General features: G+C 54.7%; 1 protein-coding gene across 5 annotated transcripts in view; it reads left to right on the plus strand.

The window, feature by feature from the left end:
- HDAC4 (histone deacetylase 4) overlaps nt 1-25330 on the plus strand; it is a 250122-nt gene that overhangs the window by 113076 nt on the left and 111716 nt on the right. For all 5 annotated transcript variants that reach the window (XM_049614549.1, XM_049614550.1, XM_049614551.1 and 2 more), the window contains exon 3: nt 23171-23415. In XM_049614549.1, the coding sequence (XP_049470506.1) occupies nt 23171-23415 (245 nt within the window). The remainder of the gene's footprint in view (nt 1-23170; nt 23416-25330) is intronic.

Here is a 25330-nt window from a genome sequence, read left to right on the forward strand (position 1 = left end):
TGTCTCTGGACTAGAATTACGCGTGGCAAGGTGCTTGGTGTCCCTCTAGTACCTTGCATAGGAGGGGTCATTGGAGGCCGCCACCCCCCCCCCCAGATGGTGGCCTGTGTGGATCGCCGTTTGTATTTAAGCAACTTTATTTTCTGTAGAGTCAGGTTTGGAACACGTTTCTGAGCGAAGCTTTCTGCCTCGCGGGTCAGGTTATTACTCTGGAGAAAACACCATTTCAGCGATCTGTTACGGAAAGGTTTCTTTCTCCAGGGTCCGTGATATCTTCAGTACTTTCAGCTTGGCATTTAATAGGAGGTTTCAGAAAACTATTCAGCAGAAGACGATCCAGCCAAGTTGTACGGACAGCGTCGAGATGGCCCCCCACCGAGGAACAGTGTGGCCGGAAACGAGATTTTGAAGCCCAGATACGTTTCACGCAACCCTTGGCATCGACAGACGTGGGACCAGCTGTTCGTCAGTGTGAAGCGTTCACGGAGCTGGCTCTCGGCACCCGCTGCCACCAGCTGTGGGCAGACCTGGCCGAGGGGGCCCTGGGCCCTGGCTGTGCCGTGCTCGCAACTACCTGTGAGCAATGTTACTTCTAAAATTCCTCATCTTAATGAGAAGAATCTGTTTTCGAAAAGAATGTGCCTCACCTGCTTTCCGTCTTTTACCAATTTAAAGTTGAGATACTTTACTCCGTGGGATTACAAAGAGAAATGGATGTTAATAGAGGAAACAAAATGGCAGATGCTGACCGTTGTTCACGCCGGATGCCCGCCTGCCGCCACATCCCTCCCCGTCCCGTGCACCACGGAAGAGTTTCATAACGGAAGCGTGTTTCGTTTGGTTTGAAACGCTGGGACTGGTTCCTGAAAGCCTTCGTCACCTGCGCCGTTCCCCATCCCCCCCCCCCCACCCCTGCCGTTCCCGCCAGTTGCCCTGGGTGTCCGTGTCCCAAACCAGCAGTCCCTTTAATTTCTGTCATCTTCATGATTTTCTTCCTCTTTTTCCTTGAACAGCATATGGTTTAATTTTCTGGTGCTGCTTCTAACTTAGAGTCCAGCGCTTAATTTATTTGTTTCGATTCCTTTTTTTAATTACTCAAGTGCGTAAGACTATGAATTACTTTCTGAGCTGGGCTTCAGGCGGTTCCTGGAATTCTCAATATGCGATGTGTTCATTTGCTCTGTTTTACACATTTTCTTCATTTTCATGCTGGATTTTTGAACGTTTAAGAGAAAAGTGTTAAAATTTTCCTCTAGTTGGATTTTTGTGTCTGCGTGTTTTATTAATTTCTCATCCGGTGGCAGTGTGCTCAGGGATTATAGTCTGTACTTCGTGGGGTTTCGTATGTGTTTGGAAATTTTCTGTGTTCTCCATGTGGCATTGATTTTTGCGAACGTTCCGTGGGGGCTTGAAATGAAAGCATAAATTCTTTCACGGTACAGAGTTTGAAGCGTATCGTAGCCTAAGTGTTGGTTACATTATCCCTGTCTTCTGCGTCCTGCTGTGGGCTGTCGCCGATGCCCTACGCGCAGAGGAGCTTCTGCGGCCGGCGCGGTCCCTCTGCCTGGTTTTCCCTGGGTTTCTGTGTGTTCTCTGACCTCTGTCTTGAAGGCACCACGCATCTCTACGACAGCCGTACTCTCCTGGTAAATCGTATACTCCAGACTTGATGAGATGGGCCTGTGCCTTATCTTGCATTTGCTTTGGATTTAGTCTCCGTGATACTGATATTTTGACCTTCGATTTCTTTCTCTTAGTACTTGCCTCTTGTGCCTTTTTGTCCCGTTCAAGCTGAGTCTCATAGGCCTGGCTGCCTTCCGGGTATGCAATACATTGTTCACTTTTGTTTTTACCCAATCTGATCGTTTTCAAGGGACTCCGTGAACAGTGAGTGTGCTTGGCTGTATGTTTTCCGTCCGTTTTATGTTCTGTTTTCTGAATTAAATGCTTCTGCTCCTTTGGCTTCTGGGACGTAGGCTTCCTCTGGCCTTTTGTCTGGTTTGGTGTGTGTAGTGCTGTTTTTTTGGTCGTTTTTAAGGCCGTATCCTCTTTTTAGATCTTAGGGGACCATTTACAAGTTCACATATTTGGAGAAATAGCTATTTCTTGATACGGCAGCTTTGAGCAGAATTTGTTGATGTCGTGGGAGATTAGATAATTCGTAAACTATGCTGTCTCTGGCCCCTTTCCTTCACTTTCTGATTTCGTTAGTGGTAGTGTTATTTTTAGTTCTGGTAATTCTCTTCGGGCCATAAATAGTGTATATACATATATACATATCACTACCATTTATTGACTTGCTAACCTTAACGTGGTGGTGGTTTTTGCCTGGGAAAGGCGAGAAACTGAACGTGTGCGTCTCTTCTGCCACGACTTGGTTTGTTCACTTACGCTTTCCCTTACAAGTATGAAGCATTTTAAGTTAACGTTAAGGTTCCCAGAAGTTGGGTCTAGAGATGCAGTCCATTTGATCATCGTTAAGGGGAGAAGAGGACCCTGAGCTCTTCAGGCTTCTGGAAATCTCCTCCAGCCTGTTCTGAGCTCGGGCTGTGCTGCTAGGGCCCCGCGGGGCTGGCGGCCGCAGATCCCCACTCCCAGGCCCAGTGACCCGGCCAAGAACGCACTGGCCTCAGCCGCCGTCTCGTGCCGTAGAATGTCTAGTTGCTGCCCCCAGTCTTTGAGACTTCGGGGCAGCCGAGGGGGCCCTGAGTGAGCAACGAGGGCTTTGAATGAGCCTCTCTTGGGGATTGTACGCTCGCAGGAGGGGGAAGTGTCAGGAAATGGGATACTTACTGCTTACTTCTGCCCCGCCAAGCCAGAGACCGGGGCGTTTAGAAATTCTTGAGAGTGAGGGGTGCCCAGAAGGAGCCGCCTTCACGGGCAGGTTGTGCACCTGCTGAGAAGGACCTCGGGAAAGGCAGGCGGAGGGCAGAAAGGAGCCCCACCCTTCTTACTGGTGGTACCGACACGAGAAGATGCCGTTTATCTGCAGGTCCCAGTGCCGCGGCCCCTTGTGGGATGGTCACCCCGCAGGGTCTGGTGCCAGATCCCCGCCCGCCGCTTCCTGAGTAGGGACCCCAGCAGTGCAGCCCTCCCTGTCCCCGTGCCTGGCGGAACAAGTCCCCCCAAGGGGGAAGGAGCTCAGGGACGGAGGGAGGGCGGGTGTCACACTGCAGGAAGGAGACCTTCAGACGTGGTGTTTTGAAAAGGGCACGGTGTTCACAGACTAACCGCTGAGTGCACGCGCCGCGAGCTCTCAGCACGGTGTGAAATTACCTAGATTCGGCAAGCCTTCGCTTCCTCAGGGGGTCTCGGTCAGCGGTGACCCAGTGGGCTGCTCTCTCATGCCTCCCGGGCAGGCCTCAGTGCCCCCCCCCCCTTGTGGCAGTGTCACTGCAGGGTCATTGCCACGACCCGTTCATGCCATGTGTGTGCTTGACCGGACTGTTCGTGTGAGTCTTACGTGTGCGTGTGCATGTGTGCGCCTGTAAACACGTGTGTGGTATAGAGATGATCCACCGTGATTACGGGGCGAGCGGTGTGCCTGGCGTGGCCCCAGCTAAAGCGCGTGAGCCACGGGCACTACACGCATACGTGCAGATGTGTGTCCCTAACGCTGTACGTTCAGCTTTTTAAACAAATTAGGGTTTAACGCGTTACAAATAAATTTTAAAAGTAAACGTGGGCATGTGATACGGATACAGCACAGCTTTTGTGAGTTGGGCCAAGGGAATAGGTAGGTGTCAGTCAATTGGGGATTTTAGTTCACATTCCCAAATTGCGTTCCGGAGAGCGGTCGTTTGTTCACGGTGATTTCTTTTTTTCTTTTTTTTTTTTAAACCTTTTTTTTTTTTTTTTTTTTAATTTCTGAGACAGAGATAGAGAGCACAAGCAGGGGAGGGGCAGAGAGAGGGAGACACAGAATCCAAAGCAGGCTCCAGGCTCCGAGCCATCAGCACAGAGCCCGACGCAGGGCTCGAACCCACAAACTGTGAGATCGAGACCTGAGCCGAAGTCGGACGCTCGACTGACTGAGCCACCCGGGCGCCCGCCCCTGTTCACAGAGATTTCTGACGAACCTACTTTGCACCGAGCTGTCGCAGCCCGCGGCGTGGCTGTCTCCGTGATCCCCCCCCACCCCGTGCCAGCGCGCTGGTCCAGCCAGTGTGCCGGTGGCGGGGTGGCTTTGCAGCTTTTTGTTCTTGTTCCTGTGTTGCTTGGCGGGAGTGGGGTGGAGATCTGGAGAGACTTCCAGTGTTTCCTGGGGGGGTGTCTCCCAGGGTCGCTGCCCTTGGCGTTGTTGACCTAGAGAAGAAAGATGCGGTCGAGGTGGCTGGTGCTTTATCTTCCTGCCCCGTGACCCCTCACCCGCTTCAGATTCGGAGGCCGCGTTGGTCTTTCACTCTGCCTCACCATTTCCAGGAGAGACCAGCTACTGCAGCTTGTCTGTGCCCCCCGCGACCCCGTCCCCAGGGGTCTGCAGCACCTCACAGATAGCCCAGCTTTAGAACAGAGTCCCTGTTTTTATGTTCACGGATGACTCCTTCTTGCCAAATCCCAGAATGCCACGTCCCAGCCCTTATCTTGCAGAGCCCCTCCCCAGTATCGACTCACAGGACTAACCTCTTCTAGAAGTACCTTGTCCCAGGACTACACACTCCTGGTACCTGTCCACTGCCCTGGCCACTCATCCTCCGACCCCTGGGCAGATGTTTTCCCCATCTCTCTTGTCCCCAGGGCTGGCCTTTGAATGGCTTCTCATTCTTGTTGACTCCTTGCCTTGGTGATCTCGGTGGCCCCGTCTCATCCATTCGTACCCCCGAATACCACCCTGCTGCTACCGTCGTTCAGAGTTCTTGCTCCCGCCTGGATCTCACGTGATTCCGTATCCAAGAGCCAGCTGCTTGTTTTGAGGCCTTGCCTGGGCGTTTAATAGGCATCTCAGACTTCAGTGTGTAAGACTGGACTGTTGGCCGTCCCATGCCAACCCAGACTCTGGGGCCTCCGTCCTCTGAAGCCCCCAGATCACCCTTGAAATCCTGTCCCGGGGCGTCTGGGGGACTCAGTCGGTTAAGCGTCCGACTCCGGCTCAGGTCATGATCTCACGGTTCATGAGTTTAAGCCCCGTGTCGGGCTCTGTGCTGACAGCTCAGAGCCTGGAGCCTGCTTCGGATTCTGTGTGTCCCTCTCTCTCTCTCTGTCCGTCCCCTGCTTGCTCTCTGTCTCTCTGTCTCTCTCAAAAATAAATAAAAAACATAAAAAAAAAAAAGAAATCCTGTCTCCTATCCCACATTCAGTCAACTAGCAAATGCCATCAGCTGCCCCTTGAAGCATGTGAAGGAGGAGTCACCTGAGTGATGGAGACATGCTCACGTGGCTTCACGGTGACGCTTGCACATCTTGGTAAATGGACTGGAAAGTCACTGAGGTGTGCATTTCAAAAGGGTAAAACGCACAGTGTGCCTCGGGAAAGTTACTAAGTATTGTAGAGCCCGGCTGCTCACCTTCTCCGTCATCAAGGATGGCGGCCGGCCCACCACTGGCCTCCATCCACAGCCAGCAGCCGCCTCTCCACCTGTCCCTTGCCTCTGTCCCGGCTGCCCTGTCGGATCTCAGCCTACAAGCCAGAGCCAGAGTAGTGCCCCTCGCCAACGACCACCCCTTAGTTCAGAATCTGTGAGTATGTGACCGTGCGTGGCAAAAGGGACCTTGCGAGTGTGATTAAGGATCTTGACGTGGAAGATGACCTGGGATCATCTGGGTGGGCTCGGTGGAGTCACAAGGGTCCCTCCAGATGGAAGGCAGGAAGGTTAGAGAGTCAGCGGTCAGACCGATGCGATTAGTGGCTTTGAAGATAGAGGCAGGCCAGGAGCCAAGGCGGGCGCATGCCCCTGGATGCCAGGGCACGCCGGGAGCAGTTTGCCCCCTAGAACCTCCGGAAGGAACGCGGCCTGCTGATGCCTTGAGTCTAGCTCCCGAAAACCCGCGTTGACCGCTGGCCTCCAGAACTATCGGAGCCGCTGAGTTTGTAGGAACTTGTACAGTAGCCACAGGAAACTAATGCACATGATGCCCTTGTCAACCCTCCCGCGGGGCCGGGCTCAGCTTTTCTACTTCCTCTTCCCTGTGCCCTGTGCAGATGTCTCTGCTTCTCTGTCCCTCCATTTTCCACATCTGTCACACGGGGACTAGAAGGTGGTTAGGAGTGTCTACCTGTCCTACTTGCCACGTGCTTCACCCGCTTATTTCGTTTCCACCTGCTTCCCCTCTGAACTGTGTGCTCCGTGGAGGGTGGGCCTGAGGCTTGCGTTTGTCCCCTGGGGACTCTCTGGAGAGGTTCTAGAAGGCCTAGCACCACCGCATCAGCCGACACTCCTGTGCCGTTCTCACTCAGCACGTGAGCCTGCGGGCTGTCCGGGCACAGGATTCTAAGTGTGAGCTAGAAAGTAGGCGGGTCCCCAGGGCCCGGGAGCGGGCAGGTGCACCCGCAGGCTTGCTCGAGGCAAGCCCGGGAGAGTCTGGCCCCGAGGGAGCGTACCGTTCGGTAGCGTCTGCGGAGAGCGGGCGGGTGAGGCGGGGGGCTCACGCACATCTGCAGCTGCAGGTGACCCGGGTTTGGCGGAGCGTGTTCTTGGCAGACTCCCACCGAAGACGAGCCTGTGGCCCGTGCTCCAAGCAGGTCCCCACCGTCCGTGTGGCCGTGGCCCCCAGGTCCTCGTCTGCCCCGGCCCCAGCTTCGCGGGGAGTTCTCGTGGGGTTTGAGCACCTCGCGCCGTCCTGGGTTCTGGGGCGGCCACAGAGAGCAACGGGACCACCCGCCACCCGCAGGGGTGACTGAGGGGCTGTGCGGACAGCGCCCGTTTTCAGTTGTTTCCGTGTTTCACATTAGAGGCTTCGCTAAATGCTTGGCCAGTATCTAAGGGTGCGTCTCTGGCAAGCGGGCGTGCGTATTCCCTGGCCCTGCCCCCTGGCCAGGTGCTGGGCAGGGGCCTGGTCCTTCCCTCGGGGCCCCAGATGTCCCGACCTGTTGCCCTTGCCTCTTGGGCTGACGCTTTTACCGTAGAGCACCCTCCCCGCTCCTTCCGGGGGTGCAGGCCTGGCCCCGCGTCCCAGCCTCTGGTGTCGCCTTCACGGTTCCGTCTTGGGCCCGCGCCCGGCTCCGGCCCTCAGCTGGGCCCTTCTCTGGGGGTCCCTGCATGTGGGGGTGGGGTGTGGTGGTAGCTCGCCCTCCCCGACCTCAGAGGTGCCGGCATCCAGGGGGCATTTCTTTGCTGGGCCAGGTCAGGCCCCCACCCAGCTCCCAGAATCCTGTGGCTGTTGTCTCCCTGCGTGGTCATCTGCTTGTTGGGAAGATTTAGGTCTTTTCGCTGTCCCCAGGGTGGAGTTTCCAGAGGGGCTGGCATACCTACCATCAGCCTGTGTTCTTGACGAGCTGTTCTTTGGGTGTCAAGAATGAGCCCCCCTCGGCCCAGCCAGGAGGCGGGGATGGGGGTGGGGGGTGGGGCGTAAAGACCTTTTAACTCGTGTTTTCACAACGTAAGTTAAAGATTAATTGGACTCCTAATAATCCTGCCGAGATTTTAAACACATCACTTCACATTGCCTCTTACCATTTCTTTTTAAAAACCCTGTCCCTGGGCTTCAGAATGGAAATCTGCAGGAAACAGGGGACTGTCCTTCCCTTCACTGGCCGCTTCAGGAACCGACAGAAGCCTTTAAGGGCATTTTTCCTTTGGAAAGGAGATTATGACGTGCAGAACGACCGAGCTCCGTGAGGTGGCTTCTGCGGAACAGGAGCCCGAGGAGAATGGACTGCTTCACCATCCCACTGGAGTCTGAACTCGGTGCCCCCCGCCTGCCCCCGCGAGGCTTCTCACTGACGCATATCGCCACCGGCTTCTGTTTCGGGGGTTGTTGGCGGGCATTGTGCAGAAATGGCACGAGCAGCTGTACGGGTCCGGGAAGACCTGGTTTGTGGGGAGGGTGGCGAGTCCCTGCTGGGACTGAAAGCTGTTTCTGCAGCCCAGCTGCTGGATAATTGGGGTCCGTGACGACAGCCCTGCCTTCAGACCACGCCCCCGAAATGGGGGTCTCTTGCGGCTGGCAAGTGACCACATCCCTCAAGTTGAACAGCGTAACTGGAAACGCGGTGTTTTCAAATGCAGGTACTGTCGAAGTTTGTTTTCCAAGCAGGTAAAACAGTGCTGTTGATTTCTTCATACACATGTACCCCCGGTCGGGGTGTGGGGGGCCCTGGACCGTCCTGGGGGACTGTCACTCTTAGAAATGGGACTTCCAAGCACCTGAGTGGCTCAGTCGGATGAGCGTCAGACCTCAGCTCCGATCATGATCTCGCGGTCCGTGGGTTCAAGCCCCGCGTCGGGCTCTGTGCCGACAGCTCGGAGCCCGGAGCCTGCTTCACATTCTGTGTCTCCTTCTCTGCCCCTCCCCTTGCTCGCACTCTGTCTCTCTCTCTCTCTCTCTCTCTCTCGAAATAAACATTTTAGAGAAATGTTAGAAATGGGATTTCCAGCTCTTTTGGAGAGGCGGCGAAGCCGGGCCCTCTGCAGGAGGGACATCCTGTGGTCCTTTCTAGCTTTCTGGAAGCTGGACTTTATACTGCTTAGTGATTCCGTATCATGAGGTTACCAGTTGTGTGTTTGTACTATGAAAAGAAGTAAGACAGAAGAAATCATGTATTTCTTTCCTTCTGTCAAAAACGTCCACTCAAAATGAACTTGAGTAGGGCAGTTTAAAATGGAATTTTCTGGGAGGAGGTGGCTGTGGGCGAATGCAGCCAGGTGATTTCATCACACAGTAGTGCTTTTGGTTCCCGGTTATGTAGCCCGAAGATTTCGTCACCTCGCCTGCCAGGAAATAGGTCTTCACAAGCCAATGTCTGCCCCCTTTTGGGCGACCTATGGAAATATAAAAGACCCCCGCGCTTGTGGAGGGTGGCTTAACAGGTCCTGTGTGTCACGATTCGTGCAGTGAACACTCTGGGACCCGGCTGGGGAAGGGCTGCTACGTTTTCTCGTTCCTCCTTCCAAGGCGCCCAGGCAAGCGCCAGGTTCCCCGGGGAGGGTCTAGCCCCCTGCCAGCCTCCTTCCAGAGGAGCGTCCCACACAGGCCGTGTGCAGACATCCCCGTGGCACCCATGGAGAGCACTCTGTTCCTGAGTCCGGAAGGCGGAGTTCTGAAATGTCCTTCCTTGATTATCAGAAGACCTTGTAACCCCGCACGCGTCCTGGCTGGTGCGGAGTGGAGCCACGCATTTGCCTGGGCTGGTTTCTGCGTGGCTTACCTCCCCGGGGGGGCCCGAGCCCCGTTGGTCACGGTCCGGTAATGAACGCAGGCTCTGTAGTCAGCCACACACCCGAGGAACCCTGTTCCCAGTTCGGTGTTTGCCCTCGACTTGCCGTCTTTGAAAGGCTAGTTCCGCCACGTACGGATGCTTCCTCGGACAGCGCACCGTCGACAGCGGGGTCTCCCGACGCCATCCCGGGCATCTTGCTTTCGTCCTGTCCCGTTTCGTGAATCTTGTTTCGCAGATTCACGTGCGGCGTTCTGTGTCCCCGCTGTGTGCCCTGACGCACTCGTGGCCTCCCACTGCTGGTCCGTTGGTGGCCATCCGGACCGTTTCAGTGAGTGCCGCGACGTAGGACAGCGAATCTCACACCAGTCGCGTGCGCACACGCAGGAATTTTCCAAGCGTGACCACACTTAGGAGAGGGATTACCGGGCCACGGAACCAAGATTCAGCTTTATAAGGGAAAGCTGATGATTTTCCCAAAGGCCCATCCCCACTTATGTGCCCCGTGGCTCTGCTCAAAGCTGCAGGGCGAGGTGGCCGTCAACCAGTAGCTCGCGGAGTCTCCCGCTTTCCTGGGTCACTCAGGTGGTGTGGCCTTTCAGCCAAGTTTCCTCTGCCATGAGGAGCCCTTCTGTGAGAAGCCTATTTTTCTTGCCATTTTCTGTTGGTCTTTTTCGTACAGAATAATCGGACTCACTTACACGTAATAGATCCAAGTCCTTCGTCAGTTCTGTGGTGCCCACCACCCTCTCCAAAGGCTCGATCTTCCACTATGTTGTTTTTGTTTTTTTTTAATGTTTATTGATTTTGGCGGGGGAGAGAAGGGCAGAGGGAGAGGGAGACACAGACTCCGAAGCAGCTCCAGGCTCCGAGCCGTCAGCACAGAGCCCGACGCGGGGCTCGGACTCAAGAACCGCGAGATCGTGACCTGAGCCGAATTCTGACGCTCAGCCGACTGAGCCCCCCCGGGGCGCCCCGACGGTGTTCCACTTTTAAACTGTGTCTGAGGAGCAGAAATTCTTAACGTAGCCAAACTGATCAGTTTTGTCTTGTGGTAAGCACTTCATGCGTCTTGAGTTTTTCTGAAGTTTTGCCTTTCAGAGTCTTAGTTGCCGTGGAATTAACTTTGGCCTGTGGTGTGAATGGGGGTGAAATCGGTCTCCTTCACGCACGCGCTCCACACTCTGTCTCTCCTGGAGGGCCCTGGCCGAGGACTCGTGGCTGCCTTCTTCAGAAGCGCCTTGATTGCTGGGCTCTTTTCTTCCCTGTGGTTTGAGGTCCCTGTTCCGTTCCTGGAACCCTGTGCCTCGGATCCACGGACCAGCCGGAGAGGATGGGGAGCTTAATGACCGTCGGTCTTCTTGTCCCCAATTTGGTCCATCTCCCCACTTACTTCAGTTGTTTAAAATATTTCCCATTAGCCTTCATAATTTTTGTCCATGCAATTTTGGGGGCTTTGTTTTCCTTTAAATATTAGGCCTTCCTGTTTCACATCGAAATGTGTTAGCTCTGTCATGTTGATCTTACCTAGCATTTCACGGAACGTCCTTGGGAGTTCTCCTGACTTGTCTGTAACTCACTTCTCACGGGCCGAGGGAGGAGCTGTGCCCGGGCAATCCTGAGGCTCTGTGGATCACGATGACTTTGCCTCTTCCCTCTCTGTGTTCTGATTCTAGCAGCTTCTCTGGGACGGTGTTGGCTAGAATCTTGTCTTGTTCAGGGTTCATCATTAAAACCAGTATTTGCTGGGGCGCCTGGGTGGCTCAGTCGGTTGAGCGACCGACTTTGGCTCAGGTCATGATCTCACGGTTCATGGGTTCGAGCCCCGCGTCAGGCTCTGTGTTGACAGCTCGGAGCCTGCTTCGGATTCTGTGCCTCCCTCTCTCTCTGCCCCTCCCCCACTCATGCTCTGTCTCTCTCACTCTGTCAAAAATAAACGTTAAAAAAAAATTTTTAAGCCAGTATTTGCTGTGGATTTTGTTTTTTGTAAAGATGTTTTTTTTCAGATTAAAGAAATTCTCTTTTATTCCTCGTTTGTTAAGAGCTTTTATAATGTGAATAGTTGTTGGATTTTATAATATGCATCGTTTCATTATTAAGATAATCATTATTAGTGTAGTGAATTACATTTATAGATGTTCTGTATAGATGTGGCATTTCTCAATTTAAAATGACACTTATTTTGGCCTATTATCTTTTTTATAGACTGCTAGATTAGGCTTGCTAATAATTTATCTGAGATTTTTGTGGCCATATTCATGACAGAGACTGTAATTTTTCTTTCTTATGCTGTCTTTGTCTGTTTCCTTAACAAGGTTTTATACTGGCCTCATAGAAGGGGCTCAGCAGTGCTCTCTTTTTTTCTGTTCCCTTTGAAGTTTTCTTTAAAATTGAATGATCATTTAGTTGAAAGGTTAGTAATACTGTCTCTACCACGGTCCTTATGGGAAGATTTTAAAGTGTCGATTCATTTTAGTTTGTTATGATAGGGTTACTCTGTTTTCTATTTTTTTTGTCAATTTGGGAAAGTTACATTTTCCTAGAAATGTGTCCTTTTTTTTAATCTTTCAAAATATTTATGTATTATTTTCAGAGAGCGAGCACACGGGCAGGTGAGGGGCAGAGAGAGGGAGAGAGAAAATCCGAAGCAGTCTCCACACTGTCAGCACAGAGCCCGATGCGCGGGGTTTAATCTCGTGACCCAGGGATCATGACCTAAGCTGAAATCAAGAGTCCAACACTTAGCCAGCTGAGCTCCCCAGGCGCCCTGAAAGGTGTCTGTTTTGTGTGGGTTTTTAAAACGGATTGGCCTGAAGTTGTTCATTACAGTTTCCTGTATTTTCGGTCTCTGCTGTACCTACAGTCTGGTCACCTTTCTTGTTCCTCTAATTTGCGCCTTTCTCTCTCCTTCTAAACCACTCCCAGACGTTTGTCTGTTTTATGGGTCTTTTTAAAGAACCCATTTTTTGTGTTGGTATATGAGAATGTATGTAATGACTGTTTTCCATTTCTTCTGTATATTTATTATCTCCTTCCGTTTTCCTGGCATCTATTCCAGTGTTGTTTTTTCTTCTTAGAGACACATCTAGCTCATTAGTTCGCATGCTTACTATTGTCGAAGGTAAGTATTTAGGGCCGTGGGTTTTCCTCTGAGTACCGGAAGAGTACGAGTTTGCAACTGACTGTGTAGACTGTTTTCATGATCTTTCCATCCTAATTCTTCTTAAATGGTTGTTTTGATTTCTTCTTTGACCCATATTTAGGAAGTGTGACTTAAAAAATTAACTTTGTATCACAGAAAATGTTAGATCCATTCCAACGTGCAGAAAATACTAGAAGGATCCTGCTGTTCCCATCCGCCAGCGGAGGCAGTGCCCGGTCACGCCCAGCTGTGTGTTATCTGCGTCCTTACTCACTCACCACCTCTACCCTCATGAGCATTTTGAATTGAATCTCACTCACTGTATCACCTCATCTGCAGCTACGCCAGTGTCTGTGTCTCTAAACGCTAAGAACTCTGTTTTAAACCTAAGGACGATGCCGTGTTCGTATTCAGACAAGATTAACAATGACCTAATTATATATTCACCCAGTGTTTATATTGTCTCTGGTGGTGGTTAATATATACATATTTAGTCTATCGTTTGCCTCGGGGTCCACTTGACACGCATACGGTGATCGGTATGTCTTATAAAGTCTCCCTCCCGCTCACCCATACATTCTTCTCCCGGCCTGTTGTACTTGTTTGTTTCGACCCTTGAAGTTCATCTTTGAAGACGCTCAGTTGCGTGTCTTGTGGACTTTTCCTGTGTTTTAAATCCTGCTTGATTTCACCCATCTCCCGTCTTATCATTTAAGATGGACCGCTGTCGTCTGTGTTTCCTGTAAATTAGCACTTAGATCGAGGGGTTTGGTCAGATTTAAGTGTGATTCTTTCTGGCAAGACTTTATAGTTGTGGTGTACACCTGCATCGGGAGGTGCCGAGCTCTGCAAGTCTGTGTGTGTGTGTGTGTGTGTGTGTGTGTGTGTGTGTGTGTGGTTAACGGCCATATTTCTTTTTTCTCCTTAAAATTCTTTTTGATCGATCTCGGACCCCCACTGCTTTGGAAGTTAAGTGGGAAACATTACTGTTATGAAGGCAGAATGTCTGAAGTCGGTATTTTCTGCCCCAAGCGTCTAGAACACTGGTAACTCTTGACACGCCTGCATACCTGCCTCTTGCCCAGTGTTTTCGTGGCCTTTTAGTTTAGGTGGTCTTGTTCCTACTTTGTGTAGACAGTGTTTGTTTGGACTCCCCTTCTTCACATTCGTGTACGTTTCTCTGCTCACCTTCTCCCCCACCGAAGGCTTGATGGCGAGTTCCTAAACTCTCATTTTTCTTCTGACACGTGTCCGTGTACATTCTGTGCTCGTTCTTGAAAGACAGTTCCCGGAGCACAGAACTCCAGCTTGGCCATTGCCTTCTCTCGGCACTCGGGGACCCATCACCCTGGCCGTTACCCCGTTTCCCCTGTAGAACAACCACGCTTTGATTTCAAGGTCTTTGGAACTTTTTCTTCGGTATCTGCAGTTCCAGATACTTATTTGACTCTTGACTTATTTTTTGTTTTCTCCTGCTCGGTGTGCTCTCTGTGTCTGCAGATTGAAGTCTTCCGGCAACTCTGACCCTAGCGGAGGCTCGCGGTTAGGATCGCAGTCTGGAACGGGACGTCCAGGACTGAGGCAGGCTCTGGCAGAATCCTGTTTTTAGCAGGCAGACGCAGGGGGTAAACCAGGGCCTAAAAGTGAATGCTGCTCCCTTCTTGATTTCTAGAACCCTGCATGGAAATCCCATGCACAAAAATACAATTCAAAGGGTTACCTTTAATACAGTCTGCACAAGACGCATATCTCTCCCTGCCCCACACCAGAGTAAGAAACTTTCCCATATATAGAATCTATAAAAATCCACGAGTACCTCTATGTACTATATTTATTTCTTTTACATTTTGATCTCCGTTGAAAACAAAACAATATAAAACCAAATCACCTCTTCATGTGCCATAATCCTTTTGATTTTTCAGGCATAAGGTAACTTGTAGTAAATTGTTAATATAAGCTTATTTCTTTGGCATTGCACGTAGATGTCTAAATGAGACACACAGGGATGATACCACCCGTATATGCTTAGCCACACACGAGGCTAAGGCCACTTACGCTGTATGCATTCCCTAGAGACTATTTTTTTTTTATTTATTTTTTAAGTTTTATTTATTTTTGGGACAGAGAGAGACAGAGCATGAATGGGGGAGGGTCAGAGAGAGAAGGAGACACAGAATCTGAAACAGGCTCCAGGCTCCGAGCTGTCAGCACAGAGCCCGACGCGGGGCTCGAACTCACGGACCGCGAGATCATGACCTGAGCCGAAGTCGGCCGCTTAACCGACTGAGCCACCCAGGCGCCCCTCTAGAGACTATTTTTGAGTTTTCACATCTGAATCTTTACATGTTAAATCTTGACCTCCACACCTCATCTCCCCCTTACACACACACACCCACACACACCCACAACACGGTGTTAAATAGAATAATTTTAATCCAGTTGAGACCACTTTGGGGGAAAGCGGCATTACATATAAATCAGTATTTTGTGTTTTTGTTTTTTGTTTTTTGCTTTTTTTTATAAATCAGTTTTTTGAATGCAACGGGACTACGCGTGTTCAGTGCTTTAGAATGATATCGTTAACAGGTGCCGCATTCTGACGTTTCACAGCGAGATGGCAGGTTGAACACAGGTGTCCAGTCTTTCTCCCGAAATTCACAAAAACCCCCAGAAAAGGCCCAGGTCACAAGCAGAGTTCGCCTGGACGCGACGCGCGGGCGACACGCGGGTGTGGTCTCTAAACACTGCTTCCCACCAGAGGGACCCAGTCCTCCTTGGAGCGGCACCTGATTCCACACAGAGGTCAAAAGTGTGCGAGAATTTCCCGGCACACCCGGTCACGGCGGAACGGAGGGCTGCAGCGGGCGTCCGGGTGGCTTCCGGGCCAAACTGAAGGGCCCTCGCTGTTCAGGGAGCGGGGCTGCCGTGCACTCTATTGACCTGGTCTTGAGAAACAAAACCCCTCCTCGTCGCTCACATACGGAGGACGCTGGGCACCAACTCGTTGTTTTCAGAAATTGGCAAATAAAGGAAGAGAATCAGGCGCTTGCCCTGCCTTCCTTCTGGAAACTGTTTGTCAGAGTGGGAAGACGGTTGGGTCGGGGTCCCTCCTCGGTACTGAAATAAGGTAGCGAATCCCTGGACAGGTGCACCTTACCACCTGACCACCTCACCTCAGCAGCCATCTGGGCAGAAGAGCCACGGACGCGCAGGAGCTCAAGGAACCTCTGTGGGGAGGTGGTCTTGCTGGGAAATCGGGCTCCAGAGCTCACAGGGCACCACGTTCACCTGCAGCCCAGGCGCTGTCCACGACGTCCAGAGCAGAGCATACTCCGCGGGACAGATGGGCAGTGTCTGTAGCCCATAAGTTGGAGGGGGTGCCGGGGTAGGGGGGAAGGGGAAGCCTTTAGAGCAAAAGAATTGAAGGCACGTATCAGCCAATAGAATGTAAGGACCTTTTGTGGGTCTTAATTTGAATACAGTTTAAAAGGCATGTATGGAACACTCCTCAAAACGGGAATGCTTTGAGGCCAATTGATAATATCATGAAAGAGTTGTTCATTTATTTGGGTGTATTGATGGGATGTGATTGTGGTTTCAAATTTTTTTTTTAATGTTCATTTATTTTTGAGAGACAGAGCACGAGCAGGGGAGGGGCAGAGAGAGAATCCGAAGCAGGCTCCAGGCTCCGAGCTGTCGGCACAGAGCCCGACGCGGGGCTCAAACTCACGAACCGCAAGATCGTGACCCGAGCTGAAGTCGGACATTCAACTGACTGAGCCACCCAGGCGCCCCTGATTGTGTTTTTTAAAAGAGTTCATTCAGGGATACTTTCGAACTACTATAGAAAAAAACGCCTTACAGCCGGTGTCCCCCAGTGTAATCCAGAACGGAAGGAGGTGGGGGTCACGCAGAAGACACGAGGTTCGCCATTAGTTGGCAGTTGTTGGAACTGAGGGACGGACCCCTGGGACTTGATTCAACTGTCCTCTCCGCCTCTGTGTGCTTCTGAGAATTTCCATAAAAAATTTTTAAAAACATATTGCAGAGAAAGGTCATAGGCCCTGGGCACAGGCGAGTGGAAGAGGGAGCATCAGCAGCGGCCCCGGATGGGGGTCAGAAGGCAGGTGCGTCAGTCAAGGCCCGTCTGCCAGACCCTCGCCACTCCCCCACCCCCACGGACGCGCCGCACACGCCCCTCCTGGGGCAGCGGCCCCCATCTGCGACGGGGCTGGGAAGGGCGGCCAGTCAGACACGCTAGACTCCCGGACGTGCTCCCCACTGTGCTCCGGAGCGAGCCCCCCCGGGGATGGCCCGCTGGAGGATTTTTCCTCCGGGAGAACGTAATCCAGAGGCCCTGGCCGGGGGACACCAGCAGGTGGAGGGCGTGGGCACCGTAACAAGAGCAGGGGCATAGCTGCGTTCCCGATGAGCGGCGAGCATGGAGACCCTCACTCGGTACCACGTCAAGGTGGGAAGGCTCCTCCCCAGGAAGAAAGGCCACCCCACGCGGACAGCTTCTGGGTGAGAGCCCCACTCTGCCGGCAGCCTGCGTGGGAGTCCCTGCCAACACCCGTACTCGGAGCAGCCTGGCGGCCGGGAAGACGAAGGCAAAACAGACAGATGTGGGAGGACCGAGACTGTGCAGGGTTATCGGTGCCGTCCTCCCAGACCAGAGCAGGGACCTCGTCCACCACGCGAGAGCACGATGCTCTTAAGGGGCCGTCGTTCTCTGAACGTGGCCGGTGAGTCGTCAGCTAAAAACGTCAGAGCTGAAATGGTGCGAAACCCGATGAAGAGGTGAAAATACGTGTGTAAGGAAGCCTCATAAAATTGAGCACAAGCAAGAAAGAGAGAAAAGCAGAGGATCCTTCGAGATCTACCGAACATAAGAAGTTTCAGAAGCAGAGAGTGCAAAAAGGAAAGCCCCAAGAAGATAACTCAAGGCTGTCCCGGGGGAGGACAGAGGCTGCCTCGCTGACCGGGCCAGCTGAGTGCCCCGCCCTGGCCGGAGGAGAGCCAAGCCCTGTCACCGTGAAATTGCAGAACCCTGGGGACCAGGACAAGACCTGACAAACTTCCAGGGAGAAAAATCTCGTCCCGTCAGAGGATCCGGAATCCGCATGGCTTCGGTTTTCAGTAACCATGTTGGGAACAGGAGGGCCAGACACTGGTGCTCCTAGGATCCTGAAGGAAGTGAGCTTCCGGCTGGAGTTCTGGAGGTAGCAGTGCATGGAGGGGAGATGGCTACGAGCAGAACCTCCCTCCCCAGGCCTTCTCTCGAAGGCACCCTGGGAGCCTGAGATCCTGCAGGACGAGAGGAGGGGACAGAGACGGAGGAGGAGGCCGGCCCCCTGATGGCAGCTGCTCAGGGGAGCCTGGGCCACCTGGCCGGGCGGGAACTCTCCGGCTTCTGGGCAGGTGCCTGTGCCTGGGGGACCTGAGCCCGGGAGCCTGCCCCTGACCCTTCTCTGTCGCTGACCTGTCTGGGCCAGGCCCTCCTGCTCCCCTCCCTGCCCCGCCCCCTCGCTCCTCTGCGAGGGGCCTTCGTGGTGCCTCGTGGCCGAGGGTGGAGGCTGGCCACCGAGGACGCAGGAGCAGGGACTCTGCATCCGCCCCACCAGGTGCCGCAGCGGGGTGGCCTCTGGCTTCCTGGGGGTCGCTCGTGACCTCGTCCCAGACAGACCTCTTCCTGCCAGCTGTCCCGGAAGCCGAAGGCAGACTGGACTCCAGCCTCTTCCCTCTTCCTGGGAGTCTCCGTCACCCTCTTGTGCTCACTGCTGTCGGCCAAAGAATGGGTGTTTGGGGACACGCGCGTGGATGGCATCACCATAAAGAAAAGCAGGGGATGCGTGACCGAGCCAGAATGTTGTGGGGGGCGGGGGGGCGGGCACACGATTTGGGGCGATTCTCTGATTCTTCGTTCACTCTTGCTCTGCCCTGACTACGCGTCCTTCAGCACGCGCGAGCTGTTTCACGGTGAAGATGAAAACACTCTACATAAGTTACACATTTCCAACAGTCCCCCACCCTCCTCCTCCCTCCCCCCGGTCACACACAGACAAAATGTCAGAGTAAGAGGAAATCATAGTTACATGCTTGAAATATCTATTATTTTTCCCTGCGTCTGAATGAGTCATTCTTTACTTGAACAGATCCTAAACTTTGGCCATGTTTTCTAGAGAATAGTGCTGGTCTTTATTTCACATCTGTATGACGGCGTTTAGCAGAGAGGATCTAACCCACGTAATGGAAAACTACAGTGTCCTTTTTGACGATCGTTTATTTTAAAAAATAGAGACTGGCAGATTTTTTTTCGCTTTCCGATGGCGAACTTGTAATTCAGACAGCACAGCCTTGCCGTTTCTTATCGAAACGCTGAATATGGTCTTTGTGCTTCTACTAACGTCATGAGTCCGACTGTATTACTATGTTTCTCAAGGCACAACCTATAAAAGCAATTTTCTACTCCACATAAAATATTCATGAGAATACAGGCTTTTTTGTTTGGATGCTGCATTCTTTAAGTAGAGAAGGTTGTATTGTTTTCTTCGGGGAGCTTTGGGTCAAAAGCTCTGGCAGCTTCTGTGGAGAATGCCTGGCCTGTCAAATGGTTTTTGATACAGAAATAGTACGAGCCACATATGATACACCCGCCAGCAGCTGGAAAGAAGGGGGACTGTGGCCGTGATCCCCCCCGCACCCCGGCTGCACCAGGCCCGGGACAGCGGGGCTCCGGCCATGTCGCCCACCCGCCGGGCCGCCTGACTGGCCGCGCAGGAGGGATAAGGAGGTGGCATTTCTCTGCAGGCCTCGCCAGGGTCTCCTTGTCCCTCGTCCGTTCCCACCCCGGCTCTCGTGTCTCCCTGCAGACGCGGTGTTGTTTCCACCGGCAGAAGCCGCTGACGGCGCCGCTGACGTAGGTGATGAGTAGCTCTTCCTTCTGTGTGCCCTGCTCTTAGCCTTCTTTAGCAGAAGAACGGAGTTTTGTGTGAGTTTTGTGTGGTAAACCGAGCAGTAGGCCCTCCCTGGCTAAGAAGCGGTCAATGCAAAAGGAACGTTGCAGTGAGAACAGCACGCCGTCCCGCGGACACCCGCGCGTGTCCCAGCTCTCACCCTCCGCGCCCCGCTCACGGGCCCCCTCCGTCGTGTGCGGGCCCCTCGCCCCCCGGGGCATCCTCTGACCTCGGCCTTTCGTGTCTGGGGAAGGACTAGCGGGGGCTGCCGGGCAGTGATCCCTTGGAAGATTCCCTATGCTTCCAGCCTCAGAAGGATCTGGGAAAGGTTTGAGGAAACGAAATGAGCTCCGGCTTGCATGTGGCAGATGTGCACAGCCCGCCTCGGCCCGCTGCTGAGAAGGAACCGTCCAAACAGCCTGGTCCTGCCCCGCGCCCCCACCTGAGTGCTGCTTCCCCTGCGGTGCCCCCCCCAACCCCGTGCTTCCCCGTGGCAGGCACCCCACTGCCCGCCCTTCTGCGTCTGAGGCCCGGCCTCCCCCGCGCTGTCACCCGCTCTGGCCCTGCACGGACGCTCCAGGATTTGCGCGTGAAGACCCTGCCCTCTGAGTGGGGGTTGAGTTTTCCCTCAACCTGCGTCCCCACGCCCCTCCACTTATACCCTGACCTCCGGCCCTTGTTCACGCTGTTCACGCCCGTGTGGATGAACCACCCCCCCCCCCAGCCCTGTTACAGGCTGGCCTGGGGGTGTCCCCACGCGCAGCACAGAGCAACAGGGCCCCACACAGCTCCCCAGTAAACGAACGTGTTCGTAGAAAAGTTCAGCCTGCCGTGTTTTTGAAGTTACTAAAAAGCTGCTCTGTGGTCAGCACCTAAAGGGATTGACCGCTAGACATTTCTGATGGTCCCCTGAGCCCCTACGTGAAAAATGGGAGTAAGGAGGGGATCTGCTAAATGAACAGCAGCCGGGTCTTCTGCCCGCCGGCTCAGGGCCAGGCTCGGTGCCACGGAAGATCTCGGGTCCCCGGGCAAGATGGGACCCCTCGCACATCTTCTAGCGGGGGGCGCACCAAGTGGGGCAGCTGACACCGCGCAGGGCAGCGTGCTGATGTCACACGCTCTCTGTGGCTGTTTACTTAAACCAAAACACTGTCGCTTCGCCAGGCAACCCGGCGCTGCTCTCACCTGGAAAGGGAGTCGAACCTTCTCACCGCGAGGCTTACGGGCTCAGTGCGTCGGTGCCTGCGTGGGCGTGTGTGACCCTGCAAGACACAGTCAGGTTTATCCTTAGAAAGCAAAGGCTGACTAACCCGGGGAGGCCTGCCCCGTGCTCACCTGTGTCTGCAGCGTAAGAGGCACGTTAGCGGGTCCGCGGACAACAGCCTTCTCGCTGCACCCGTGGCCACACAAGGGTGAAACCGGGTAGCCGTCCGCAGTAACGGTGCTTCCGGGAGGCGTCCCGCACGGTCACCCTCGGGAGCGAGGGATCACACACTCCCTCGAGAGAGAAGAGTGGGCGTCGAGCCCTGTAAGGAGCCCAGTGACGCCCTCTTTCCTCCACGTTTGCTCACAGAGCTGTCCTCCCTGCCCTCGTGTGTGTTCCTTAAAAGAGAGTCTGAAGCAAATGGAGGAAGATATTGAGGTTTTCTACAACTGCTATTTATATGATTTTCCCATTTTTCTATATTTCATAATAAAAAAGATTAAGAAAGGCAACTGATAAAATCCAGCCTTTCCCAGCTCCGCGTGGTAGGAATGGGTAGGATAACGCTGCTCCCTGGTCCTTCCTGTTCATGAAAAACAATTTATTTGTGTAGATTTTGCTCATGTAAACAGCAAATAAACCCTCTTAATATATCAAAGCTTGATACGCCATTAGAAATAATTGGTTGCATACATTTTCACAGCTGGAGGGTGCAATCTCACTGATTGGGGGAAACGGAAGATAAACAGTCCACTGGCATTTTATCCTGGCCTTGTCGGGGCCCAAAGGATAGGACAATGGAATACTTTCTAAGAGGGTCGAAGACGGAGTATTTTCCCACCACCCTCTGGGCGGCTCTGCCTCTTCCCTCTGTTCCCTGGGGGTCCAGGGTGAGGCACTCCTCAAGGTAAAGCTGGTCCAGGCCCTGGGGCCCCTGTCAGCCCTGCCCCATGGGCCTCGGAGAGCTCCGGGCCCTGGAGCCTGAATGGCTCCGGGTCCTGGGGGTGGAGGAGACCGAGATTTTGTGTAGGAGCCGGACGCCCCGTCCTGGGCAGCATCCAGGACTCCGCCTGTGTGAGCCGCGCCCTGCAGGCTACACGGCCACTTGTTTGTCCAGGACACTGGGGCTCAGGCCAGGTGACTACAACGAGGGCTTCTGCCAGAGCTGGGCCTCTCCCTCAGCAGTGTTTCCTAGCCTTGCCTCATCAGAACGGCAGGGCTGTGCCCGCGCAGTGACCACAGAAATGCTCCGTCCTGAGGGGCGGTTCCACGAAAGCGCCAGTTTACCAGGAGCTCTGGGCTTGTGTGGTTGTGGGGTACCGACTCCCCAAGGAACCAGATGATGGCTGGAATCGGAGGGCCCTGTGGTCTGGGCATCAGGTCCCAGGGCATGTGGGTGGGCCAGTCAGGAGGCCCTGGAACAAGGTCAGGTGCATAACGTGGCCCCACCGGCAGAGGATCCGGCCAGAGGTGGCCCTGATGGTAAGGAACTGGGGTGGCCTGCCTCCGCTGATTTTGAATTCCCATGTGAGTACTGAGCTCCCTGGAGCGGGAGGCCCCAGTCTCCTGCCCTGGGGCCCTGGGTCTGGTGTGTCACTTGAAGAAAGGGGCCCAGAGCAGGTTGAGGGGAGCTCCTGGGCCTGTGAGCTGCAGGAGCAAGGTGGGGGGGGGGGGAAGGTGGGCAGTTGCCCCTGCAGGGGACTGTTCCCCTGCCTGGCCGAGAAGCAGCACTCACGGCCTGTGCTTTTCAGCCTCGAACCTGCTGTAGGAGGAGTCCCCCCGTGGGGTTATGGGGTGATGGCCAGAATTTAAAACTTTGTGCACGCTTCTCCTGTCTGCAGTTTGGTATTGATCTGTAAGCATCAAGACTGATTTCGCTTCTGTTTCTAATCGGAATCACTTGAGCTTGTTTTCGGCAGTACATTAGTAGGAGGAAGAAAATCCACTCCTTGGTGGACCGCAGCGCCCAGGACCCTGATGCACGTGCCGGACGGGCGCTCACTCGCTGGCCGCGGTTGGGAAACACGTTTTCCGGGAGGGCGCGCGCCTCTCCACGGAAACGCGGGGCTGTCGCGGCCGTCGCGACCCCGTCAGCGGCGCACGCTCTTCTGCGCTTCACGCACACAGGCCCTCGGTGGCTCCGCGAGGAGGAAGGACAAAAGCGCAGGCCCGCTGGCCTCTCCGCGCACTCGCGTTTAGCTCTCTTTACAGCCAGCTCCTTTCTCTTTCTCGGGGGACTTTCGGGGACGACGTCAGGGCGGCCGCTGGGTCCCCCCGGGGGCCTCTCCTTGCCGGGCGCGGGGCGGGGCGTGCGTCTGGCGGGCGCCTGTCGCGGCCTGACCTCCCACTCGCTCTCGCCGTCTCTGCCCTTGACCGCCGGAACGCCCCAAAGGCCTCCCGAGCCCCGCATTTTGAGCCGGTCAGGCAAGAGGGGGGCGGGGCAGCGTGCTTCAGCCCAGGGGCGCCCCTGGGCATCGGGCAGGGGGCGGGGAGGGGCCCGGGGACGCCGTGCCGCGGCAGTGACCGGCGCCTCTGTGCTGTGCTCTCTCCCGCAGTGGATGTGGCCTCCGCGCTGCCTTTGCAGGTCGCGCCCCCGGCGGTGCCCATGGACCTCCGCCTGGACCACCAGTTCGCGCTGCCCGTGGCGGAGCCCACCCTCCGGGAGCAGCAGCTGCAGCAGGAGCTGCTGGCCCTCAAGCAGAAGCAGCAGCTGCAGAGGCAGATCCTCATTGCCGAGTTCCAGAGGCAGCACGAGCAGCTCTCCCGGCAGCACGAGGCCCAGCTGCACGAGCACATCAAGGTCAGTGGGGCGGCGGGGCGCGTGCGCACCTGCGGGGGCCTCCCCCGCGCCGGGTCCCTCGGGAGGGGGGCGGCGGGGCCCCCGCGCACCAGCCGGACGCCGCGATGACGCACGGGACGCGCCTTACTGTGCTGACCCCAACCTGCCGGAGGCCCGCCGGTCGGGCTAATTGTGGTGCGTGCAGCGCGTTGTGGGAAAGTCACCGAGGCACGGGGCAGGAGCGGGCTTAAGGGACGCGCTTGACATTTCATTTCGTCCCAAAAGGTAACACGTCCCCAAGTAGAAAAATTACCAGGGAGAAGAAACGCCAGAATCTTGGTGGACGAGTGACCGCCTCTGGGTGGTGCGTTTATAAATCCTTTGCGTTGCCTTCTTGGGACTGGTCTTTTCTCAGTTGTCCCCATTGATCCTTTAGAATTGGAAAAATACGGCACTATTTTCTTTTCATTTGAATTTAATAAGAAAAAACTAACAGATTTGTTTCCTTACTTATTGACTGTAGTTAGTCTCTGTAAATATTCATCTTGAGCCCAGGGTTAAAATTAAATACATTGGAAAGAACCACGTGTTAGTAACCAGTAGCAAAGCTGTGCTACATCGTGGACAGATCACTTGTGACAGCTGTGACCATAATAGGCTCCACTGTACTTAGCACCACGGAGAGAAGCACCGTGCGGGAGATACAAACAGGGCAGATTAAAAGCGAGAGAGAATCTTACCTTTCCCGGTAGCCAGCCTGAAACGAAACAGAAACCCCCAGGTTGTATAATTCATCCGTTCTGTGTGGCAAAACACCCTAACCTCGGCGATTTAAAGCAACGAATGTGCCTTAGCTCATGGTTTCCGTGGTCAGGAATGAGGGGCAGCCCAGCGGGGGGTTGTGACTTGGGGTCCCTCATAAGGCCAGGGCCGTGAGACCCTCTTCTGGGCTCACTCACGTGGGTGTGGACGGGAGGCTCAGGCCTCGTCACCAGCAGAGCCTCCCACAGTGAGCACCCCGAGAGACCAGAACGCCAGGTCCGAGGTGCAAGCCCCAGTATCTCCTGCGGCCGTCTGGGAAGTGACGCAGCCCCTGTCCTGCCTTATCCCACTGGTCGCGTGCAGCCCTGGTGCATCCTGGGAGGGGCCCAGACAAGGGGTGAGTAGCAGGAGGCAGGGATCCGGGAGTACCGTTGGGAGCCTGGCTACCGGAAGGGGAATGTGAGTGTGTCTTAAATAACCTCCCGTTTCCAAACTGTTCTTTCAACGTGTAATGTGTTAAAGGTTTTGTTTATACCACATCCCGGGACACCATCGTGGACGCTACGCACGGAGCGCGTCTCCGTGTGGACCGGCTGCATTTCCGGCGCTCCGGGGCCACGCGTGGTCCGTGGCTACTATGCGGGACAGCACAGCTGTGGGGAACTGAGAGCCCTCACCCTGTGCTACCGGATGCCCCCGAGACACCCTTTCCATGGAGACCCGCACGGCCCGTGGGCGATAGCGCTCAGCCCCAGGCTTGGCTTTGTCAGGCGCCAGCCGGCCCCTGGGCAGTGTGTGCCACGGGGGCCACGCGGAATCGTTGGCGGGTCTGTCTCCTCCTGCTTCCGGCCGGTAGTTTCTTCCGTCGCAGGGTCTCAGCCACCCCCCTCCCCACCCCGTACCCGTAGAATACAGTTCGAAGTATCCATTGAATGGCCGCTGTCGACGGGGTGGGGGAGACGTGACTGTACCGGGGCCCGTGGCCTCGCTCTCTGTGTACCCGTGCCGGCGGGACCACGGGGCGAGGCCGCCCAGCGGTGTCACGTGGCTCGGCGGGCCGCATCACAGATGCGTGAGCACCGCCGGAGGCGTGTCGCGAAGGCTGTGTCCTCAGGCCTCGTGGGGCCGGGCCGGGCCGCGAAGCTGCATGGCAGGCCCAGGGTCTTGGGAGCTG

Source organism: Panthera uncia, assembly GCF_023721935.1.
Source record: "Panthera uncia isolate 11264 chromosome C1 unlocalized genomic scaffold, Puncia_PCG_1.0 HiC_scaffold_3, whole genome shotgun sequence".
NCBI lineage: Eukaryota > Metazoa > Chordata > Mammalia > Carnivora > Felidae > Panthera > Panthera uncia.